The 18,151-nt window shown below is 37.8% G+C and overlaps 3 protein-coding genes across 3 annotated transcripts; 2 read left to right on the forward strand and 1 right to left on the reverse strand.

The window, feature by feature from the left end:
* Positions 1 to 628: 628 nt before the first annotated feature.
* Positions 629 to 7,475, reverse strand: hormad1 (HORMA domain containing 1). The gene is made up of 16 exons (XM_008430876.2): positions 7,423 to 7,475; positions 7,122 to 7,182; positions 6,171 to 6,315; positions 6,010 to 6,073; positions 5,706 to 5,742; positions 5,523 to 5,543; positions 5,336 to 5,362; positions 5,190 to 5,257; positions 4,697 to 4,851; positions 3,501 to 3,658; positions 3,286 to 3,354; positions 3,115 to 3,175; positions 2,699 to 2,751; positions 2,352 to 2,429; positions 1,150 to 1,203; positions 629 to 1,063 (listed from the first exon to the last, which is right to left on the reverse strand). The coding sequence occupies exons 2-16, from the start codon at positions 7,152 to 7,154 to the stop codon at positions 968 to 970; spliced, it is 1,119 nt and encodes a 372-aa protein (XP_008429098.1). The 5' UTR covers positions 7,155 to 7,182; positions 7,423 to 7,475; the 3' UTR covers positions 629 to 967.
* Positions 7,476 to 7,879: 404 nt separating this feature from the next.
* On the forward strand, positions 7,880 to 15,411 carry ensab (endosulfine alpha b). The gene is made up of 3 exons (XM_008430877.1): positions 7,880 to 8,084; positions 11,184 to 11,306; positions 12,232 to 15,411. The coding sequence occupies exons 1-3, from the start codon at positions 8,028 to 8,030 to the stop codon at positions 12,403 to 12,405; spliced, it is 354 nt and encodes a 117-aa protein (XP_008429099.1). The 5' UTR covers positions 7,880 to 8,027; the 3' UTR covers positions 12,406 to 15,411.
* A 687-nt stretch (positions 15,412 to 16,098) lies between these two features.
* On the forward strand, positions 16,099 to 17,557 carry mcl1b (MCL1 apoptosis regulator, BCL2 family member b). Its single transcript, XM_008430879.2, has 3 exons — positions 16,099 to 16,708; positions 16,998 to 17,248; positions 17,333 to 17,557. Exons 1-3 carry the CDS (start codon positions 16,246 to 16,248, stop codon positions 17,447 to 17,449), a joined length of 831 nt encoding a protein of 276 aa, XP_008429101.1. The 5' UTR covers positions 16,099 to 16,245; the 3' UTR covers positions 17,450 to 17,557.
* The last annotated feature ends 594 nt before the right edge of the window (positions 17,558 to 18,151 follow it).

The following is an 18,151-nucleotide window of genomic DNA, read 5'->3' on the forward strand; positions in this document are numbered from 1 at the left end:
AAACCAATACTTTGCTGAACCACTTTTCACTTTCCACATCTGGAGACTGAATTTTCTGTCCACTCTTTGTGCAGAATGGTTCAAGTTCATTAATTTATTTGAAGAGCTTCAGTGAATTGCAATTTTTAACTCTTTCCACAGAAAGAAAAAATGTAAACCAGGATGTTATAACTTTGGCTGTGTGTTTATTGCTGCAGTTTTGCTAAAAGGTTAAGCTCCGCCCCAGTCTGAAGTCTCTTGCACTATCCAGTTCTATCCTGCCATTGATTCTGACCAGCTTCATTGTCCCAGTTGAAGAAGAGTGACCCAGTGAAATGTCTGGTGGGTTCCTCCATCCAACTGTTCACTAATCTTGTCTGCAATCTCTGCAAATGACTGTAACGCAAATTCTTCTTAACATGAACATTACATGCGCTTAATTGTAGCACAGTGCGCTACAATTGTAGCACAGTGCGCTACAATTAAGCGCACTGTGTGCATCATCTTCATCAAACTGTGACATAAACAGTGATTTCAGTCAGAGTCTTCTTCAGATTCGCTGTAATACAAACTGCTACAGGAGTTCCTTCCTGCATCCTTGTAAAAATGCATGGAACAATTTCCAAACTTATTTGTAAAATAAAACAGCAAACAAAGTAAAGCATCTTTATATAACACTTTTACATTTTATTAAAATTTGTAGCTCAATTCTACACAGAATTATTTGTTGCTTTAATAATTAAACACACAGTTCTTATAAAGTGGCTGCTGCACAGCTTTGTTGGTAAATAATCATGGATGCAACACATATGACAGTCAAAACAAATACTTTAACTGTTGTAGTCTTAACTTCAAAATGCTTCTAAAACATGTTCCTAAACAGATCAGTGTTCTTTTCTTTAAAAAAAACTAACTGCACAACTCATCACAGAAATGAAAAACATGACTTTAAATCAACAAAGTGCTTCAGTTGCACTGAGGTCAGAACTCAATAGTGATGTCTAGGCTCGCTGAACTTGCGCTTCTTTACGGCTGCGGAGGCAGATGATGATTCCTGGCTGCTGAGGACGTCATACTGAGAAACCTGAAATCAGCAGAAATTACTTTTTAAATGCCACATTCAAAGTTAATAGGTTGTACTTTAATAAAATGAATGATTGGGTTTCTCACTGTCTTTTCTTTTGCTGCTGTTGGCTGCGTATTCTTCACAGTCACATTTGTCTCCTGCCAACAGACACACACACGTTATTTATAAAAAACAGGTAAAAGTGTAAAAAAAAAAAATGTATTCCTGAAGCATAATCTTAAACCGAAAAATTCAACCTTTAAGAACTTGGATTCAGTGGGGGGCTGGGGGGAATACCACATAAAAGAATAACTGTTCTTAAAATCCTTTGTGCCACCCTCAACAATTTAAAAAAAATAAAGATGTTTATAATTTGATCAAAGGAAAATTTAATGGATAATTTACCACTTCCCGTTTCCCTTGGGTACAATTATAAGTTGACACAGCGGCCCTTTTCTTTATGGCCAGTCAGGAGGAGGATAATGAACCATTAGATCCTACAATTAAGCCGTCGTTCAGGAAAAGTGCCAAGAATCCCTGCACTCATATTCACTTTGTCTGATCCGTGTGCTATAGGATGTAGCTTTTCTACAACACTTCAGATTGATCTGACATGAAACAAAAGATGAATATATGGAAAAGCAACTCTGTTAAGTACAAAGGATGATCTGTGATGAAGTGGGACAGTTTGTCTTCCAAAGGCCTGGTAAACTATGGTTAAGTATTAATACTGGTTATGTTGCATCTAAATATTCTATTATAGACAGGCAGTGCTGCAAATGAATTCACTTTAATAAAACCACATCTTCAAACTTAATCAAGTTTTAAATATTCACTTTTGTGGCATACCTCCACACATCCAGGGGTTCACTTGGGATGTTAATGTAAAATAAGACAACAGCTGAGTTCAGAATAGTTTACAAGTGAATTGCAGAAGAAGAAAAGCAATATCACATTTGATGTAGCTAGTTAAGATAATCTTTCAAATGTTCAATGTAACAGAGCTCCAAAATCTAAATCATTCTTTATAAACACATTTATATTGTATTTGCAAAGTTACATATTAATACCATACATCAGCTATATCTACTTACCAAATATACAATCTACACTAATGAGGAATGAAATTTACCATCTTCATGGTCTAATGATCTAATCTAATGATGAGTTTTTTCCTGGTAATTCCTATAAATTCATCTGGGAGGTTTTTAACCCTGAGCATTTTTTTAATTTTCAAACTTTATCACTAGCTGGTAAAGAGCAACATGAAACCTGTCGGTTGATTAGTTGTAACTGGATGACCTACCGTAATGGACTTGATTATCCGTCCACTCCTGGTTCTCTTCACACCCAACTCCATGTCTGAGGCTTCCACTATCATAATCTGACACAGGGTTAACAAATGTTTAATGGCCTTCAAACAAAGATTTTTAAAACTATTCCCTAAAAGGCTAACATCACTGTGGACTTCTCACCATTTCAGCGATGTTTTTCTATCTCAGAGTTTCCACTTGGCAATAATGAAAGTGCATCAAATGGCACTATTGTGTTACACAATTAGTGCTTTTTACATGTGCAATTCTGACTGAAAGCAGCTCTGCATAATTAAACATGCATGATGTGTGGATTAAGTCTCAGGGAAAACAAACATACCTCTGGGACTTCTGCACTTCTCTCATTCTTCTCATGGATGTTCATCTGGATCTCTGGAGGTAAAAAAAAATTGAAGTTATTTTAACTACTTACAAATCAAACTATGTTTAACTTCAAAGTAAAATAAGTATTTCAAGTAAAAGTTAAAGGTTCTCACAAAAAAAACATGCTTATATAAATATAACTGAAGCATTTTATCCATCAAGGTGGAAGATAAACTTTATGCAATCAACCGTTCAGAAAAATAAATGTATTTGTTCTCTTATCTAGGTGCCTGCCCATTTTCATTTCAGTACTGTTGTATTTCAAAGCTATTTTACTGTCAAAGCACAGGATTTATTTTCAGCATAATACAGATTTTTTTTGAGACACAATCCAGACCAAGTTTGACTCTGTAGATGTAACTGAATTATTACCGGTGATATCGACGTCTGTAGCGTAGTTCTCCACCTCCTCCACTTGTTCCAACTCAGGACTCTAAAGGTTGAAACAAATTTTCTGAACACCGAGTTTAGAACTAATATTGCTAAAGCAATTGCAGCAGAAATCTTTGTCTCAATTGTTTTAAGAAATGGATGTGCTCAGACCAGTGGTTCGTCTACTTGTTCTTCTATCTTCACAATCCATTTCTCCTTCACAGAAGCACTCTCTTCCACCTGCAAACATAAAAAAATAAATAACACAACAGTCCACTGGAGGAAACCTTGACCATGAAACCACAATCCCAAAACAATGTTGCAAACATTAGCCTTTTCTGTTGAGAAAACGAATTTTCAATCTATCTATCTATCTATCAGTGCACCTGCTCCAGTCTGTGTCTCTCTGTGGCCATGTCGAACTTCACACAATGGTAGGGCGTGGCAACTTTGCCCATTGTCAGTTTGACTGGTTCCTGCACAAACTCTATTGTGTTTCCTACAGCCTCTCTGAAGCCTGGAGGCTGGTAGTCCTGAGGAGTGACTTCAAGAAAAAGGAACAAAATACATGAAAGTCAAACCTTTAAACCATAATCAAAAGAGAGTGAAAAAGAAAAGAAAACGGTTTTGGACATTTTTGCACGTAAATGCTGTTGGAATAAAGGATCTGGTGACATCTAGTGGGGCATTTGTATGTTGCAACCAAATAATTACTCATGTCCCTTGATTAAAAGCTGAAATGGTCATTAAAGGTCTGGTTAATAAAAAAAAAAAAAACTCAGTGTAAAAATGAAATATTTACATCTATTTGCACAGCACATTAATTTTGAAAAGTGCTTTTAGCATATAGTGTGGGGGATGGAACCTATATTCAGTGGTGGCGCTTAGCAGGTTCAGTCATTGTCAGTGACTTTGTCTTGTTCATTTCAGAGATCAGAAAGCAAACCTGTCAGTCAAAATCAAAAACTCATTATGCTCAAGAAGAAGAAATGCTGATTCAGCATCTGGGATTGAAAATCCAGGGCAGTGCCACTCTGCTGCCTACAGTAAAACACCACTGAGATTAGATGTGTCTAAATTCATCAGATCAGTTCAAAGTGCAGCAGCTGTAAGTTTTCAAACAGAACAGTGTATTTATGATCATGGAAAGAATTCTACTCAACTATATTTTAGTGCAACAAGAAAATTGTTTTCTTGGTGCACTAGAAAACAATTTTCTAGTGCAATTGTATTGATATTTAGAAAATACACTTATTATTCAATTTACTAACTTTAAATACATTGCAATGCACTAAATGCAGGAGTTCAAAAGGTTGCTGCTTAAGAGTCTAAATGCTTCATCAAGATCTGCAAAAATAATTGCTGAAAATCACATTCAAAAATAGAATATACATTTGGATACTACTAATGTAGGAACGCTGACATCAACAAATAAAAACATCAACATGCAGGCTACACAAATCAAAGCAAAAACCCTAAAACTTCATAAGATAAAGCTTAAGAAAACAACGCTTAAACCTGATGAGGTTTGCTACTTCCATGCTGAGCTGGAAGAATTTTTCCTTTCTTCAGCTTGTCTTACCTTCGTCATAGTAAGCCAGCTTCATGTTGAGGCAGACATTGTCTGGCAGAGGACCCAGACTCTGCATCAGGGTGTAAAGCTTCCTCACCAGCAAGATGCTCGCTTTCCTCGTGTTTCCGAAAGACGTCGTTGACAACTTCTGGTTGTTGTTTGTGCTAAAGAAAAAAGAGGAAAACACTAACAGAATGACCTAAATGTGCATGGCCTCTGAAATTTATAAGTGGGATGTTTGAACATGCACAAACCTTCATGCCGAGGTCACAGTGACTAGTCACTGTGCATGTTGGGAAACAATTTTCTAGTTCAATTGTATTGATATTTATGTACTAAATGAAAATACACTTATTATTCAATTTACTAACTTTAAATACATTGCAATGCACTAAATGCAGGAGTTCAAATTTTATTCCAACCAAAGATAAGAAGAGTTTGCAAAAAACTGACTTGAACATAAACTTTCAGAAATTTTGTGGACCCAGTTACTACAGTTTACCTTTCGAAATCCACTTGTGTTCCTTCTGTAGTGTACTGGATCTTAAACTGGTAATACTCAGTCACTTTCTAAAAGAGAAGAAAATATGAGTCCCAAAAAGTACAAAATACTGGTGATCAGTGGCAGGAAAACCTTTTGAGCAGTACCTGAGGGTTGCTTGGGTCAGTATAGATCTAGAAAAAGCCAAAAGAATAGAACATTTTAAAAATATAGATTTATTCGACTTTATTTGCAGAGAAAAAAGAACAAAATGAAACTTGATACAGTGGTGAAGTCGCATAATTTGATGTTCAAGTTCTCTAATGAGGAGGTTAAAATTTTCATTATACTTACAGACATTATGGCCGCTCGCAGCTAGTTGAAAACATAAATAGGAAAATATTTTGTCCACAGTAGTTTTGATATGAAAACATACTATGTTGGTAAAAATGAATTTATGTTTATGATCCAAAGCGACTGAACCAGATGAGCATTTCAAACAATCTCTCTGTGGGTAAAAGACTAAACGCGACTCACATATTTCTTCTGGATGGCATCAAAGCAACCCTGCATCCTGGAAGAATTGACAATCAATCTGTTATTCTTACTGCAAACATAAAAAGGTTGTAGTTTAAAGTCACAAGTTCTGTTTAGAAGCAAATCAGGAAGTATATTAAAAACTTGGAAATTATTTCTGCACTCATCTGCAAATAGTAAGCATTCTTAACTGTGCAGCATCAATGAGTTTTTATGACCCTGAGAGATTACAAAAATAAAATCTAAATTATTTAAATATGCTGCTCATCCTGGAGTGTTAATTTTTGCTTTGTGTATATTTTACCACTGATGTATCTGAGAAGTTCCAGGACAGTCAAGGTCCCCTTTCAGGATCATCACTTTCTGATCTGCAAAAACAGAAGTGAGAACTTGTAAACATGTCCATATAATAAACTGAAATGATTGATGCTGTGAATGGCAGAAACGTTTTCAATGTGGTCTAACCTTCGACATATTTGCTTCCATAGGCTCTCCCTGGGAATATGCCCCTGAGGTATGTGATGCCAGACACAGCGATGGCCAGAAGTCTCTTTACAGCAATAAGCGACTGTTCCTCAGAGGCAACCTCATCAGGGAGTGCCTGAGCAGCCTGCAGGAGCAAGACAAACAAGTTTGGCTTATTTATCAGAGGCAGTGATGCATTTGACATAATTGTATCAAGAACAAGTCAAAATTTTGACTAATTTTAATTTGCTATTGCAGATTTAACACTTACATATTTCAGGTTAAAATGTAAATGAAACATACCAAGAATATAGTTTGTTGTCTATTTTGTAATAGTGAAACTTCATAAATATATACTTCAAACAGTGTCTATTTTATTGAAAAATACCTATACCTATAATGATAAATTGTGCTACACATTTGTCCTATTCATTGCAGTTTACTAGCCAACTGTATTTGTAAAGGCCAACTGTACAAGAGTCTAGTAGTTTCTGAGTTGGACCCGTTTGTGGTCCAGTTGCAAAAAAAAAACCCACTATAACAGCGCTTGAATTTTTACAAATAAAATAAATGTTTCACAAACAATAAACTGAAATATCTTGCTAGCAATGTTGAATAATCTTGTCCAGGTTTGAAGAGTCTAATTGTTGTTCCTGAGAGTTCTAAAGTGGTCTAGGTGCAAAACCGTGCTAAATCGCACTTTATTGAACTTTCGCGAATCAAATAAAAGATTTCACAAATCACAAACTGAGCTTGAATGATTCTGCTTTTAATGTAGAATCATCCAATCCAAGTTAGAAGAGTCTTTAGTATTGTGGTTTTAAAATCAAAGCACATTTAAGATTTTCAGTATGTAAAAAAAAAAATAATAAAGAAAATGCCGTTTACGACTCAGAAGCTACAATGGGAAACACTAACATATTTATTAATTATAGTTAAAAGTAAAATTACCTGTGAAGGTCTCACTTGTTGAGCATATGCCATTTGGTAGAAATTATAAAACACAAAAAATCTGCAAAGATAAAATAAAAAATAAATACATTAGGGAAATATGAAACGAAATCTATTAATCTGTCATTGCTAAATGATAATTTAGCTAGCAGACATGTTAGCTAGCTAGTTATCAAGAAACAAAAAACTTAAATTATTTCAACATAGGTTGATGTGAATTTCTTACAAAATGATAACACTGAAGCTAAATTAAAACAAAAGTAGAGCTATGTCTTTTAAGATAAAAGGAGTAACAACTAACTTTTAAGTATTAGCTTCAGGGGTCATCAACGTTAAGAATACCCTCCAACGCTTTTTTTTTCTTTAATTAAAACTCAGCCAATCACAGAGCAGGAAGCAATGACTAAAAATTATGGCACAGACGGCTTTCTAACCAACGCTAATTTAATCACCAACAGATGTTGCGAAACTATTCAACAATTATTATTCATATGTTTAAGTTATTTTATAAAATTATTTTTAAAAACACTACACTTTTGTGTTTCTTATCTATACTTTGCGCTGATGCAGTGTAGCGCGCTCCCCCGCATTGCCCCTGGAGGCCAAATTGAAAACCCATTGGAGCGTTGGCTGTCAATCACAGCGCGTGAAGAAAATAGAGATAGTTCATTGGCTAAGAACAAAGCACTGTTAGCACCCTATTGGCTAAAGTGCGTGTCAACTTATAAACAGGACTAGCCTCAGGTAGTGACGTCACATCTCGTTACGCCATCTTTGTTGGGGAGCTGTCGTGTTTAGAAAATCAGGATTAGGTTCAGCGCAGGTTTATCTAACGCAGCCTGGTTTATTCAACCCCTTGTGTTGTGTGGCAGACGGGACTAACAGCTGGTCCACCGCACTCAGACAATGTCTTCGGAAAACCTCGACTCGGACACCCAGGTGGAGTACGAGGACGAAAAACAGGTGGGTTTTCACTGTTAACCGCGGAGGGTGCTAGCGAGACATGGCTAAGATAAAATAGCTCAAGTGAAGTGTTCAAAATGCTTAGTGCTGGATACGAAATAATAATACTACCAGAGGACACGTACAGCTGTTATAAGCGGTTTGCTGTGTTATAAGACAGCTATGTACATCAGCTGTCAAATGATTCGGTGCATCCAGCCTGTGTGTCACTTTGTTTTGTCCTGTTCTTGTGTTATTGGTTGAAGACTCCACAGTAGCTCAGGCCTCTTTGATTTGTGCTGCTAGTTATTCACGAAAAACCACAAAACTTGACTTTCTGCTGTCTGTAGTTATACATATAAACAATCAAATGACTGCAGTTTAAAGTAAATATCTTAAATGTGTCCAACGGACCACTGCTCCTCCTTAAAAATGCTGTGGTTTCCGGATTACGAATTTATTCCTAAACTTAACTTTGGCATCCAGTTATTGTTTTTCTTTCCATGTGTGTGCTATCCCACAACAAATTTGTCAACCCATGGGTATGTAAGCAAAAAATTCAATTTAGAAATGTATGTGTCAAAGCAAATGACATCAGTATTTTGTATTCAAGTTATAAATTAATTGTAATGGTTGAGAAGGTCTTGGAGTATTTATCTCCCTCGATTTACATTGAAACTAGTGAAAATGCTTCCAAACATAAGCATACCACAATAAAATGTTCCCATAAATCTTTGATGAATTTATTACTGTTTACTGGTTTGAATAAGCCAGTTAACTTTATTGTTTGTTATTCATCCTAAAGGACATGTTTGTTACTGTTGAATATGATTCTGGCACTGTTAAAGCAATTACAGAGAATAGTCAACCTTTAAACACAAGACATTCTTTTTGTATTAGTTTTTAAATGAAACATGATAGCTAAATCCTAAAATCAAGACAATAATTGTTTAAATGTTTAATAGAATTTGTACCTTGTATGGACTAATCAAGCGTGTGTCTATATATGAAATTAGCTGAATTTAGGAATATAGTTGAAAACAAGACCTTACTCTTCTCATGTTCAGATAAAATCAATCAAGTTTTTATCTGACCAAAACATCAGCAATAAATACAGACTGAGAAATTCTCCAAACTGCCTCCTGCAATTTCAAGCAGTATTTGAAGGGATGGTTAAGTCAATGCTTTAATCATTAATCCAACAGTTAGAGCACAAAGCAGCCTCAGATTTGCTGGTTCTAACAGAGCTGCTGAAGTGAGTGTTTTTGTGTTGTAGTATTGGGATGTTAGCTTCACTTGTCATAATCGTCAAATTTGTTTTTATGTTTGAAGGACTGAATGCTTGCAGTTTGAAATTGTTCTATTTTTTATGCATAATAAAAGTCAAAGAAAGTGAAGGATATATACATATTCAAAGAGAAACATATGTTTGTGTCTATATATTTCACCTATTTACAACTTGATTGGTGCATCATTGCCTAGCCAAACGTAGATAACCTAGGTGCAAGGTTCTCAAACCTGGAACCAGGGATGTCTCTAGTGGTGCTTTTAACATTTTGGTGTCAGCCATTTACAAGAAACACATAGATAAACTGTATTGTAAAGCACAGACAGCCAAGGTGAGTTTTTTTAAACACGTTGCTCTGTGTTTCAAACAGTCTACTCAAAAGAGAATTAGAGTGGGAAATGTTTTGAGAACTTGAGGATTACTTTAAAGGGAACAAGAGTAAATTATGCTGCACTCTATTTATTCTATAGTTATAGCATGACTCTGTAAATTAATTGCAAATTGGACAACCATAGCGATTTACTAATTCCTGTGCTTACGAATGGGAATGGGTTCCCATTTGGAAGTTTGAAATTAACCCTCATAACATAAAAAACAAATGGCATAGTATGTAAACTTTAGTATTCTAAGGCCTTAAAATATACTAAAGCTTCTTGCCGTTTATTGTTTAACTCTGTGACACCAAATTCCCTGAGAATGATGCAGAGAGAAAAGCAGATGCCATGTTTAACAACTGCACGCTGTTAAATCGTCAAATCAAACTTGGGTGCTGGTTGAGTGGAATTTTACAGCTTTCCACATACAAATACAGAGCTGTAAAAGCAGTCTCACAGAATGTGGTGTGGAATATGACTGTTTCCCTGCATTAAGACCAAATATAGTAGCTCATAAATTTCTTTCCATGGACCCAAGTGAACCAGTATCCACTGAGTCACACTCCCACCCCTCCTCCTAAGGGAATCTGTTCATCGGCTTCAGCGTCCTGAGTCACATTTTATCCCTGGCCCAGCAAGCTTTGCAGACTGAATGCTCTATCTCATATCCATAGTTCAGGTACAACCAGAATTTTCTGCAAGAGCGCCAGACACAGATTGCTTAAACGACTTTAGTCCTATTTACTTTTCAGAACTTTATAACTTCCCTTTTTTCTGTGGGGTTTGAGATCCAGGTCAGAGTTCTGCGCATTTCAGTCATAAAGGGTGAGGCATATTTTCATGGCCTCAATATTTTACCTTGACTGGCACTTGGATTATAGTCATCTTACCTGACGGACGTGTATAAGCCTGCAGAGACATCTCTGTTGTTTGCATTGTGTTTATTACGCGTTGTAGTTATCTGTTCACTGTTCATGAAAATATATATAAAAAGAAGAAAAACATACTGATATTGCAAGAAAGTATAGTATACACTCCACAAAGTCCCTAAGTTTTCTCTTTAATGAAATGTTTGTGGAAATGTCTTCTTCAGCTGTTAATTCTTATGCATGTTGGTTATATGAGAAAGAGGACTAAGAGTTCATCCTGTGACTCACATTGTTATGAAGTATCTCCAGCTCCCACCAGGCTCTATCATAAATCTAAGCTCACTTTACAGAAAGTAGGTTACATTTTTCAGCAGCAGTTTTTAAGTTGGTTATTCAGGTGAACTTCTCCTTTTCAAAATATATATTTTATTTCTTGCTTGGTACTTGTTTAAACCCAAAAATAAATTGAAATTGGGAGTTTATACAATATTACTTGGTTTCATGGTTATGCTTCTTCTGTCCCGAGGTTTTTTTATTGGGTGACATGGCTACAGTTTTTTTTGTTGTTGTTGTTTTTTTCTGTTCTCAGGACTTGCAGGAGAAAAATGCAAACCCAGTAAAGGCAGAGGAGGCCAAGCTGAAGGCTAAGTATCCTGCTCTGGGCCAGAAGCCTGGCGGGTCCGACTTCCTGATGAAGAGGCTACAGAAAGGGGTGGGTAGCCATCGGTTGTTAGTGTAAACTGGTCACAGCTTTACTGTCTGTCAATAAGAAAAACTGATTGTTTCGTCTTGGTGATGCTTTTACTGTAATCAATCCAGTCCCTTGCAAAATCAATTAAAATCTTATAACTAAATTTCCTAACTAACATAACATTCAGCTGTTTAAAACGATGACAATACATAACATTTCATTCATTCTTCCTTTCTTTTCTGTCTTCCTTTATCTGGGTCCTTTCTGTCTGTCTTTTATCCTTTTCTATTTCTGTTTTTATCTAGCTTGTGTCTTTTATATCACAAAATATTTAGTGATGCGCCCACCTTGCTAATGTTTAATTGCAGCAATGTTTTCATGGTACCTGTATAAATGCTGACTGCTGTAGAAGTATCTGCAGTGGACAGGCTCATTCACTCTTAGATCTGTAATGTTGGTGACTGGAAATATAAGGAATTTGGAATTAAAGAATGATGTTAGAACCCTGGAGATGCATTTCTTTGCTGCCGAAACCTAAACTTGCGGTATATGAACGGATCACGTCTATCTGGGTCCTTTAATTTGTATTTTAAACAGCAAAGCTCTCAGGTTTTATTCCCTCTTTGCTATGACTTGGTAAGCTCTTGCTCTTTCCACCTCCACATACTGTAAACCACAGAAAGCTCATACCTCTGGAGGTTGCTGCAGGTCATTCTGGGAGATGTGGGAAATCTCTGGCTAAGAGTGGGCGTAGCCAGGGCAGGCCATGGGAGAATGCAGCTATTTTCCATCTTACAATTATGAACACCAACAGGGAATGATTCATAGATTAGTGTCTTTAAACCAGATTAAACAAATTCTAAACTTGATGCTTTTCAGAAGTATGAACCGAAGTGTTGCAGTTGCTCCAAATCTGATTCCAGGTCTGCTCTTTGATTTTACACAGCAAAAGTACTTTGACTCGGGAGACTACAACATGGCCAAAGCCAAGGTGAAGAACAAGCAGCTTCCTGTGGCCGGACCCGAGAAGAACCTGGTAACCGGTGACCATATCCCAACGCCGCAGGATCTACCGAGAACGAGGAAGTCATCCTTGGTGACCAGCAAGCTAGCTGGCTAGCCTTCGCCATCTGAGAGGCATCTTCGACACCATCCCCCCAGGACTCCACCTTACCCCGTGTTCCCAACATGTCCACTCCTCTCCCCTCTCTCTCTTCCTTTCTCATCCCGAGGCACCACTGGCTTTAACATATTGGGCAGAGTTGTATAAGTTAAAACTCCTGTTGTGCTTGTATGTGGGTGGTCTGGGCTTGGGCGGTGGTTCGGGTGGCCACAAAGCCGCAGCCCTCTCTGCCTTTGCACCACGCACAGCTCTGTTCTTTCTGCGCACTCTGCTCCACCGCCTCCCTTATATCTTGGTTTGTAGTGTTCCAAGATACATTACAGCAGGTGTGTGTCATCAGGCAGGGTTGGAGGGGCGGATTTAATGCACTTTGTATTCTGTATAGTATGTTTATTTCTCTTTTTATTGCATCCTGAACGACACCAAAACAATGTGTGTGACGGCGTTAGGAGCCGTGGCTGCAGTTTGTTCTTTGATCTTTGCGTTTCTATCCTTTGCCGGTGGCTGATATAAGCAGTGGGGAGGTGTCGGAAGAAGTATGTGAATAGTCGCTTGCATACCAAATCAATAAGAGGGGAAGGTAGTTTTAACTTTTGGGAAAAGAATGGAGCATATGAGGCATCTCACATGTCAGTCAGTTTTATCCAATGGAACCTGAGGTCATCCGCTGCAGCTCAGGCAAATGAGAACTGAAAACTTTAGATTTTTGTCTCTCTGCTGATGTTGTCCCACCCCCTCTGCTCTTGTTCTCGCTAAATATGCTGCATGATTGTTAAAAGACACGAAATCTAAGTATTTTTAACAGCAGAGGGGCATATGCTTATTGATTTAGGTGAAATATCAAAGCAAACCCTGTCCTGACAATCCATTTACATGCACACATATTTGCATCTAAACAAAGTGTTTACTATAACCTAAAAGATTTATGTGGGGGTGGGGGGAATAGAGAAGCTCTGTACAGAGTTTATGCTTCGGTAAATCAACCTTGCACAAGCACGTAATTTGCGTTAACCGTGGTGCTTTGAGGACTAGTCCAGATAGCATGCCTTAGAGAATCAGGAGCACAGAATCAACTAATTTGGGATTGTATTGTTGAATTTTAGGCTCAAAGTTGCTTTGCTTTAAAAATAATAATAAAAAAACAACATAATAAAGATCCATACTTTAGCTGACCAAGCTAAGCCTTGAATAGACTCTCAAAAGTGATGTTTAATTATCTGTCTTGACACTGCATCATGATGGGGCAGAACTTCAAAACAATTAGAATTTTTTGCGACGTTGAAATATTTGATCCAGATTTTTTTTCTCTTATTTATCCATAAAAGTCATTTTTGAAGTGACAAAAGTAAGTCATTAGTTTCCAACTGATGATGTGGAGCGGCTCCCGTGCTTCATTGGACTGACGAGAGTGATTTTGAAGGCCATTCGTAACACTTTCAAAACGTGTGTCATGCTCATTCATCGCAGGCTAACAAACTACCAACAGAAAACACTAATAAATAAACTATTTTGTTTACTTTCCTACATTGTTGCTGGAATATAGATCTACTACCTGCACCTTGCAGATTTTTCTTCCCAAACTGACTCGATTATTGTTATCAGGGCGTCTGTGTTCAAACAGCAAGTAACCTGATAGGCGAAGCTTCAGAAAGCATTGCCGGCTTTTTCAAGTGGCTTGCTCCGTGTCTACAAGAGCACATAGCTAAGCAGAGAGGTTTTATAACACATGATGAGGGGGCAAAGTGTGAGCATGAACAATGTGCCACGTCTATCTGGGATACAGCCTGTAAAACAGGTTAATGGAGCGATTGCAACATCTCCAGACTTTGAATGTGCACCCTTACACGCAAGTCAAGAATTTAAACTGGATATGTGCACTTAATCAAGGAAAAATAGTATATATTACTGCTTCAGGGAACTTTCACCAACTTACACTACTCCATCATGTAGGCGAAACCCACCACATCTGCAACCTCACTTTTTAAATGTGTCAAATTTGCAGTGTGTGAAAGAGAAGTGACCTGTGCATATGATCTTGTTATGGTGCTGTATGAATGCAACACTTTTCTTCGTCTCATCTATTGTAAATAGACTTCAACAGGATTTGACTTTTGTTGTTTCCCACCTGCTTTTTGGTCTTTTTGTAGCCTGAGCTATTTCTGATTCAGTGGTTCCTCTCTCCTCTCAGTTTTAACACTACTTCTGCTGTATATCGGTGTTTTGCAGAGGCTCCATGAATCTGTTTGATAATGTGTGTAAATGCTGCTGATTCAAGGACAAATCTGAGGTGATACGCTGTAAAGAATGCCTGTCCTTCTAAGTTTGCGTAATTTTTTTTCTCTCTCGCAGTATTTCCGTTTCATAATTGTTTAGCTTCTGAGGTAAAATCTACTGGATATAAGACTGTTTTTAATTACCAATGATTAGTGCTGAAAAGTTTTTTTTGTTTTTTTTTTTGCCACGTTGATTAGCAAGAACTCACGATTTAGCATTACTTGGTTTTAAATTTAACGTTTTGTGCTTTCAGAAAAAAAAAAGACTTGTTGAAAATCAAATTAAAATCCATAAATGTTGATGCACAGAGCAAACGAGAGGAAATTGACTAGGTATGTTTTAAACCTCACAAACAGGGTGTGTCATCCAGAAGAGAAATACATGCCAGAATGTATAAACAAATGACAGGCTATGTATTCTGATACATTTGTGCTGCTTTTATCTTTGTGTTTTTCTTGTTTTGCAAGCAGATGTTTCCCATTTTTTGTTGTGCTCTTTTATTGCATAATTGGTGTATTTCATCCTATTTCTGGCCCAAGATAGCTGCAAGGAGGTCAGAAGGACCCTTCCTTCTTTAAAGAAGGGGGGGTTTACATGATGAGGATCACTGGAGAACAAAGGAAACATTTTGACACTTCAGAAAGTACAGGGCTATTTGGAATGTTTGTTGTGTGGAAGATGAGAGGATTTTTGTCAGTATTTGAAATAAACTTTTACATTAATAAAATATATAGTTGGATTTTATTTTATTTTATTTTTTTTTTGCAGTTGAGCAATAGATACAACCATAGGAGGTTCTATGCCTCAAACCTTAGAAGCACACGCACCTTTGTAAAAGAATCTCAAACGACACGTTCGAGAAAATTCACCAAGCCTTTAAAGGTGTATGAACTTATGCTGGCCAGTAGGGGGAGCCAGAGCAGTATATTGGCTGGTTGCTAAACGGTGCACCCAGCCAATAACCCCGCCAGTTCCGGTGAAATTCCAGTGAATTCCAGTCTCTGCCACAAGTGAATAGAAAGCGCATCCCGAAACTGAAGCAAATAAAATATAGTATGGAAAATTCCAGATATTTGCACAAGTGTATAGAAAGTATATCCATAAACAGAAGCGAAACTATATAGAAATGAGATAATTATTTACTTTTTATATATAAAACAAAGGCTACTTTTTGATTGTATTGGTTTTACTCGATTGTATTGATTTTCGCTGAGAAGATTGAAACTGCTAATATTAGTCAGAACACAGCTGAGTTTTAAGTGAATATCTAGTTTCATGAAATAGCTCTCAACTTCAAATTATTAGTTTGTGAGCACAAACTCGGGAGTAAAGCAATTTTTTTAAACGAGTGTTTCCTTTGGAGGGGCGTGTCAAGTGACGTCAGAAGAGGCAGGGCGTAGAGTTCATATACTGGCTGCATTTCCTTGTATTTCTTCTCGAGGACCTGAATCTGGCAGAATGAGTGGAATATAGTGAAAGGCTGGCTTATTTTACTAATTACCTAGCCTTTTCTATTAGCTGAGTCTTCTTTGTTAATCAGTTAATCCCAATTCAAAGGAAAATATGACGGCTAATTCGACAACCGCGTTAAACTATCTCATTTTTTCACAAAATGGAGTCGGGAATGGACAAACACACTACGACCAGGGGCTCGTTGTGCCTGAAGTCGCAATGGGCTCCCGTGTAGAATCTCTTCATTCGCCTATGGATCCCTTCAAGAAACGCCCGACGAATCTTGCAGTGACTGCATCGAATGGATATGTTGCAAAAAGCCTCCCGGAGAGCAGCGACGACAGCGACGAAGGCTCTCTGCCATGCACCCCGGCGCAGCAAGACGGTGAAACCGACGCGTCTGCTGTACGTGCGAGCAACCAAGTGCTGGATAACGACACAACGGAGCTTATTAGCAGTTTTCTAAGAAATTTTACTGGACTTTCAAAGTGTCGGTGGAGTCAAAATAAAGCTCTATCTACGATGAAAAGGGTGGTGGAGGACGTTTTGTCGAAGCACAGATATGCATACAATGGTAAGTAGGCGCCATTGTAGGATTTTTCCACAGTTGAGTCATAGCCTGCCTCACCCACAGGAAATATTTAAAGTGTGTATTTCATAAAACAGGATGCATGCTTAAAACGGCTGCTTTGGCCATTGTTGGCCTTTGTAGCCCTTATAGACGTTCAAGGAAGTGATACTTCATTTAAAATGTACCCCTTCTACTTGTTATGCAATTAAGCGGAAGTAAAAAGTAACGACATAAATGCTTCTCTGGACGTAATCGAAATGGTTCTGACTCCCAAGTTATTTCTCTTCCTCAGGTATGCTCAGCAAGCTTGCTCTGGATAACCAGCCGGACAATATGGGGTTTGTTACGGAAGTAGCAGAGAGTCTCTTTTCAGACGGGACCACCAACTGGGGTCGGATCGTCAGCCTGGTGGCGTTCGGGGCTGTAGTGTGTCAGCACCTGAAGGAGAGGGGCAGAGAGCACTGCGTGGATCTGGTGAGCCAGGAAATATCCACGTATCTCCTGGCAAAGCAGCGGGACTGGCTAGCAAAAAACAACTCATGGGTAAGTTATTGCAACAGTCTGCTGGCTCGCTTTGAGAACCTTCTGTGGATTTGAAACTAATGTATTTTTTGGTTTTGTTTTCAGGAGGGCTTTGTGGAGTTCTTTAGAGTATCAGACCCTGAGTCTACAGTGAGGAACACGCTGATGGCGTTTGTTGGGGTCGCTGGTATTGGGGCAACATTAGCCTTTCTCATCAGGTGAATTTGTTGGACTTTGAGACCTTAATGGACTCTCCCGTCACCAATTTCTGTTTTGGACTCTGAAATGGAAGTTAAACTTTGTGAATGTCATGTTTGTTTTTTCAAGCTGGTTTTGTAAAACGTATGAATAAAATCACTGTTAAGAGAACACAAACATGAAACCTATCTTAAGTTTGCTACTTTGTGTATGAATAAATTTGCCTCTCTTTGAACCCTGGTGTGTTCAGGACTGCTGTCTCATGTGTTTCTTTTAAATGCAGCTTTGTTCCAGCTAATGATTATGTTATAGATTGAGGGAGGTAACTTTAGAAGTCCTAAATGCAGAAAAGGTCCAGTCTTTAGAGCCTGATTAATTGATCAGTTCCAGTCAGATCAGAGCCTTACTGCTAATCAATGATTTGAAACCACATATTTATATAGAATGTGTGCACAGGTAATTTATGCATTTTTTCCAGATTGATACTAATTCTGGCAGGATTTGAGCCTGTCATTTATTGCTTATTTGTGTAGTGAGGAGGGGTCTAAGGAGACCAAGGCCTGATTTCATGGTGTGCATGTTTACTTGGTAGCTTCATTCCTCTGGCAAAATAGATAAAGAAATATTTAACTGAAGAAACGGCTTCAAACTGACAGCCAAAGAGTTGAGAAGAATCAGCCATGAACCTCCTGGGAAGTCATTCTCCTCCAGTGCTGCCATGTTTCA

Source organism: Poecilia reticulata, linkage group LG16, assembly GCF_000633615.1.
Source record: "Poecilia reticulata strain Guanapo linkage group LG16, Guppy_female_1.0+MT, whole genome shotgun sequence".
Taxonomy (NCBI): Eukaryota; Metazoa; Chordata; class Actinopteri; order Cyprinodontiformes; family Poeciliidae; genus Poecilia; species Poecilia reticulata.